General features: G+C 31.5%; 1 protein-coding gene across 1 annotated transcript; it reads left to right on the top strand.

Annotated features, from left to right (window-relative positions):
* Nucleotides 1–616: 616 nt before the first annotated feature.
* Nucleotides 617–5,224, top strand: LOC147811052 (uncharacterized). Its single transcript, XM_087162206.1, has 2 exons — nt 617–1,499; nt 1,626–5,224. Exons 1-2 carry the CDS (start codon nt 617–619, stop codon nt 5,222–5,224), a joined length of 4,482 nt encoding a protein of 1,493 aa, XP_087018332.1.
* Nucleotides 5,225–6,843: the final 1,619 nt, after the last annotated feature.

Genomic DNA, 6,843 nt, shown 5'->3' with positions numbered 1-6,843 from the left:
ATTACATATACTTTAATATTTAATTATAATTCGCGCAAGTTTCTTAATGTCAGGTGAGCACAAGCACGTAAAATCAACGAGAATAGGTTTCGTAATTATTAGTCGTATCTCGGATTTAGTATTGTGAAAACGGCTTAATAAAAATAAAGGTGAAAGCAAATTTCATCCAAAAAATATCAAAATAACATTTAATTAGTAATGATGTTTGAAATTCAGCTTAGCAGTATGACGTAATGTAATATTTGCTAGATTCTAAGGCTCCTATACTATCAGAGCTGACCTATCAAGCAATATTGGAGCAAAAAAGTTTTCAAGTTAACGTTATGTTAGTATTGTGCTTATGCTAGCTCTTTGGAGCAAAAATAGATCATGAGTCGGCCTAGATTCCTGTATCTGAGATTATTTGTATTATTGTTATAGTTTGTATTATTCACGTGATATCATATTCTGTATTATTCCTACTTTACAATGACTGAAGATGGCAACTTCTATTATTTTTTATAGGATGTAATACGTTTGTAAGTTGTTTTTTAAGATGTCAAAGAGCTTTTGCAATTATTAATACGAGAAAAATTTTAATATTTTTTGAAAATACGTTTTATTTAACCCCTCAATTATGCCACCAAAGCGAAGTGCCGTTGGTCGATCTACAAATCAAGCGAAAAGGAGAAGAGAAAAACGAGCTTCAGAAACAAGTGAGCAGAGACAAGCTAGGCAAGAAAGAGATCGAGATCACACTGCTCTTGCTCGAACATTAGAAACAAGTGAGCAGAGACAAGATAGGCAAGAAAGAGTTCGAGATCACACTGCTCTTGCTCGAACATTAGAGACAAGTGAGCAGAGACAAGATAAGCAAGAAAGAGATCGAGATCACACTGCTCTTGCTCGAACATTAGAAACGAGTGAACAGAGGCAAAAAAGGCAAGAAAGAGATCGAGTTCACATTGCTCTTGCTCGAACATTAGAAACGAGTGAACAGAGGCAAGCAAGGCAGCAAAGGAATCGAATTCGCGGAACGCAGACAAGACGAACGATACATACTGATTTGAATTTATGTGGTTTCAATTACAATCCCCTTTACAATTACAGTCTTCACCCAAGTGTAATTATTGGAAAAATGGATAAAAAGTGTACGTATTGTAGTGCTCAAAAATTTAAAAATGAAGCACCAGGTATGTGCTGTGCAGGTGGAAAAGTAAAGTTACCAGACTTGCGTTCACCACCTGAACCATTATTAACTTTAGTATCAGGTGAAACAAGTCAATCAAAAAATTTTTTGAAAAATATACGCAAGTACAATTCATGCTTCCAAATGACATCGTTCGGAGCAACAAATATCGTTACCGCAAATTATATGCCAACATTTGAAGTACAAGGGCAAATTTATCACCATGCTGGATCACTACTACCCTTGGCAAATGCTGATCACAAATATCTTCAGATATATTTTATGGGAAATACTGACGAACAAATAAACAGACGGTGTCAACTGAATATGAGTACTAAACGAGAGATTGTCGCTGAATTACAAAATTTGTTTGAACAACATAATGAATTAATTAAATTATTTAAAACCGCCATTGAACAAATGCCATCTGACGATTACAAAGTAATAATAAAGGCAGATAAAACACCTATTGGTCGACATCGAAGACAATTCAACGCGCCAACGATCGATGAAGTGGCAATTGTCATAGTTGGTGAAGAATTTACTTCTCGCGACATAATTCTTCATCGTAGAAATGGTGACGTCCAGAAAGTATCAGAAACGCATCGTTCATATGATGCATTACAATATCCCATTCTATTTTGGCAAGGAGAGGATGGGTATCATTTTAATATTAATATGAGAAATCCTACAACTAATGTGGACATTAACAAAAAGGTCAGTGCTATGCATTATTATGCATATCGAATAATGATTCGTGAGAATGCTGATAATCATGTACTGAAATGCAGACAATTATTTCATCAATACATTGTTGACATGTATGCAAAAATAGAAAGTGAAAGACTCCTCTATATACGACTAAATCAAGTTAAATTGCGTTCTGAAGAGTACATCCATTTACGTGATGCAGTTGTAAATGATGGCAATCTCTGTGAAATTGGAAAAATAGTCATTTTACCATCCACATATACAGGCAGCCCAAGACACATGCATGAATATGCACAAGATGCAATGACGTATGTTCGTGCATATGGTCGTCCAGATTTTTTCATCACATTTACATGCAACCCAGCATGGGATGAAATAAAGGAGCTTCTATTAACTGGACAATCGCCATCAGATCGTCATGATATTTCTGCACGTGTATTTAAACAAAAGTTAAAATCTTTAATGGATTTTATTGTCAAACACCATGTATTTGGAGAGACGCGCTGTTGGATGTATTCCATTGAATGGCAAAAAAGAGGTTTACCACATGCGCATATTTTAATATGGATGATGGAAAAGATAACACCTAACAGAATTGATGAAATCATCTCTGCAGAAATACCAGACATTGAAATTGATAAAGATTTGCACGATATTGTCTCAAAAAATATGATTCACGGTCCATGTGGCTCACTAAATAATAATTCACCATGCATGTCAGATGGAAAGTGCACAAAGCGGTATCCTAGAGACTTACTTGCTGAAACTATTACAGGCAATGATGGATATCCACTCTATCGACGACGATCTACCGAAGATGGTGGAAAATCCATAAAACTAAAAGTACTCAACAATATTATTGATGTTGATAATCGTTGGGTGGTACCATATTCTCCATTACTACTAAAAACGTATAACGCGCACATAAATGTTGAGTACTGCAATTCAGTGAAAGCTATAAAATATATTTGCAAATATGTGAACAAAGGAAGCGATATGGCAGTGTATGCACTGGAAAATACAACTGCTTCTAACGATGAAGTCACCCAATATCAACTGGGACGCTACATAAGTAGCAATGAGGCTGTATGGCGTATTTTATCATTTTCCATTCATGAGCGATATCCAACCGTTGTTCATTTAGCAGTACATCTTGAAAATGGACAGCGTGTGTATTTTACATCAGAAAATGTACGTGCAAGAGCAATGTCACCACCGCCAACAACATTAACTGAATTTTTCGCATTATGTAGAAATGATACCTTTGCAAGGATGCTACTGTACTCTGAAGTACCAACTTATTTTACGTGGAATACATCATCAAGAAAATTTCAGCGTCGTAAACAAGGTAGAGCAGTACAAGGTCATCTAAATTTATATTCCACAGATGCATTGGGTCGTCTGTACACTGTACATCCGAATAACGCAGAATGCTTTTACCTGAGATTATTATTAATCAATGTTCGTGGACCAACATCTTTCCAAGAATTAAAAACAGTCAATGGCCATGTGTGTGCTACATTTCGTGAGGCTTGCCAGAAATTAAGTCTCTTAGAAAACGATGCTCATTGGGATATTTCACTCGCTGATGCTTCTAATACAGCTCAACCACCACAGATACGTACACTATTTTCCATCATACTAACTACATGTTTTCCGGCTAATCCAAAGGATCTTTGGGAAAAATATAAAGACTATATGAGTGAAGACATTTTACATCGCATGCGTAGAATAAATGCTAATCCCAACATTCAATTTACATCAAATATATACAATGAAGTATTGATTTTAATTGAGAATGTATGTTTGACAATAGCCAACAAATCACTGACAGATTTGGGAATGATTGCTCCAAATAGATCTGGTAATGACATTTTCGATCGTGATATACAACGAGAAACGCATTTCGATGTTAATGAATTACAAACATTTGTTCGAATTAATCTTCCGAAATTGGTATTAGAACAACGAACAGCATATGACACAATTATAAATGCAATATCTAACAAGAGTTGTGGCTTATATTTCTTAGATGCACCTGCAGGTACTGGCAAAACTTTTCTTATTTCAATTATTCTGGCAACTATAAGATCGCAAAATAATATTGCACTTGCTATTGCATCATCTGGTATTGCAGCAACTCTTTTGGACGGTGGTCGAACAGCACATTCAGCATTGAAATTGCCATTAAATGTGCAGGTAATTGAAACTCCAACATGTAATATTAGCAAAGATTCTGGGATGGGAAAAGTACTAAGATCATGTCAGCTTATAATATGGGATGAATGCACCATGGCACACAAGAAATCATTAGAAGCACTCAATCGCACATTAAAAGATTTGAGAGGAAATGAGCAGCTCTTTGGTGGTGCACTCATTTTGCTAGCTGGTGATTTTAGACAAACTCTACCAGTCATACCCCGTTCAACACCAGCAGATGAATTGAATGCATGTCTCAAATCATCAGTGTTATGGCGGTATGTGGAGAAAATATCTTTAAAGACCAATATGCGTATTCAATTACAACAAGATGAATCTTCTGAACGTTTTACAAAACAATTGTTAGATATTGGGAATGGTAAAATAGAAATGGACCAATCCACACACTGTATTACATTACCAGAAAACTTTTGTCACATTGTAAAATCCACTGATGAATTGATTGCAAAAGTTTTTCCAAATTTATCGCAGAATTATAAAAATAATCAATGGGTTAGTGAGCGGGCTATATTGGCAGCCAGAAACATAGATGTGAATTTAATAAACAGCAAAATTCAAAATGAAATACCTGATGAAGAAACAACATATAAATCCATAGATACTGTTGTCAATCAAGATGAATCAGTTAATTATCCAATAGAATTTTTAAATTCATTGGATCTACCAGGAATGCCACCGCATATTTTATCTTTGAAAATTGGTTCCCCAATCATCCTTCTACGAAATATAAATCCACCGCGACTATGCAATGGGACTAGGCTATCAGTAAAAAAATTAATGAATAACATAATTGAGGCAACCATTTTAAATGGAAAACACCAAGGAGAACATGAACTAATACCACGCATTCCCATGATACCAACGAATACTCCATTTGAATTCAAACGTCTACAGTTTCCAGCACGACTAGCCTTTGCAATGACCATTAACAAAGCACAGGGACAATCATTGCAAGTATGTGGATTAAATTTGATAAATCCATGCTTCTCACATGGACAGCTGTACGTTGCGTGTTCACGAGTTGGAAAACCATCAAATTTATTCAAATTATCAAATTACCATCAAATTCTTGCACCAGATGGGAAAACAAAAAATGTTGTACATTTACAAGCACTACTAAGATAAAGTTCACCATCAATCATCAAATATCATTCATTTCCTGATGATATCGTTTGCAATATTGTTTAATATCACAAGTGAAGAAACATGTTTATTCTACCATCAACTATGTATATCTACGTTTCATTATATTCAAATTACATATATGTAGGGATAATTTTATTATTAATTTCCATTTTGATGTATTGTATACATTTGATCATTAATCACAGCAACGTGTGAACGGGTACAGCTAGTATAATATAATATAATATAATATAATATAATATAATATAATATAATATAATATAATATAATATAATATAATATAATATAATATAATATAATATAATATAATATAATATAATATAATATAATAAAATATAATATAATATAATATAATATAATATAATATAATATAATATAATATAATATAATATAATATAATATAATATAATATAATATAATATAATATAATATAATATAATATAATACAATACAATACAATGTAATGTAATGTAATATAATATAATATAATATAATATAATATAATATAATATAATATAATATAATATAATATAATATAATATAATATAATATAATATAATATAATATAATATAATATAATATAATATAATATAATACAATACAATACAATACAATACAATACAATATAATATAATATAATATAATATAATATAATATAATGTAATGTAATGTAATGTAATGTAATGTAATGTAATATAATATAATATAATATAATATAATATAATATAATATATTATAATATAATAAATATAATATAATATAATAAAATATAATACAATATAATATAATATAACATAATGTAATATAATATAATATAATATAATAATAAAATTAAATTAGATTTCAGACATCATTAAATTTTTAAATTCCACAAAAAATATATAAATTTCATTTTCCAAAATCTGTTATTAGACGTAAACTATTTGGTTTTCCATTTGCCTTCAATTGATTTCAAATGAAAAATTTCGTATTCCGCATTCCCTTTTGTAACGGAAACCGTACTGTAACAGCTGCAATCGATTCTTAAAAAGAACTATTTGAACTACAATAAAAGAAATTGAAATTTTAAAATACTTCTTTTCAAATATGAAGTCTCAAAACGTCACAGTCACAGCTCTCAAGTCTCTACGGAACAGGTATTCGAACAGAAAAAAAGTTCTTGTTCCTTTATAGAATTCCCATCTCAGATTCAGCTTAAGGATACGTGGGGATATCAGCCACAGAAGTCTTTTGTTGGTGAATTACTAGCAAAAAGTCGCTCTTAAAGAGACAAAATTTCCCAATAAAATAAGATAAGAGCTTGAAGAACAAAATATTTTAAAGAATTCTGTATATTTAAACAATGTTGTTAAAATTGTAAAATTGAAGGGAATTATTTGTTTTAAATACATGTATTTGTGTTTTTCATACCCTAAGAACTTATTTATTAAACCCTTTTGCTCTGAGAAAAAGTATTGTCATGTCTATCAAAATATGGTAACACTTACCGTGCATCTGGCTCTATGGTAACACCATTACACCAAAGCACTTTCATAATCATTTTCGTAAAACAAGCAATAAAATATGGTTTCATAATATGCAATAAAATTGAGTAAATG

Source organism: Parasteatoda tepidariorum, chromosome 4 (assembly GCF_982258835.1).
Source record: "Parasteatoda tepidariorum strain Cologne lab strain chromosome 4, Ptep-v5.0, whole genome shotgun sequence".
NCBI classification, from domain to species: domain Eukaryota; kingdom Metazoa; phylum Arthropoda; class Arachnida; order Araneae; family Theridiidae; genus Parasteatoda; species Parasteatoda tepidariorum.
This window is presented reverse-complemented; position numbering and strand designations above follow the sequence as displayed.

Coding starts and splice junctions, on each gene's coding strand:
- LOC147811052 (XM_087162206.1), top strand. CDS start 617: ATGCCACCAAAGCGAAGTGCCGTTGGTCGATCTACAAATCAAGCGAAA. Junction 1,500..1,625: donor ACGGTGTCAACTGAATATGA/GTACTAAACGAG, acceptor TAATAAAGGCAG/ATAAAACACCTATTGGTCGA.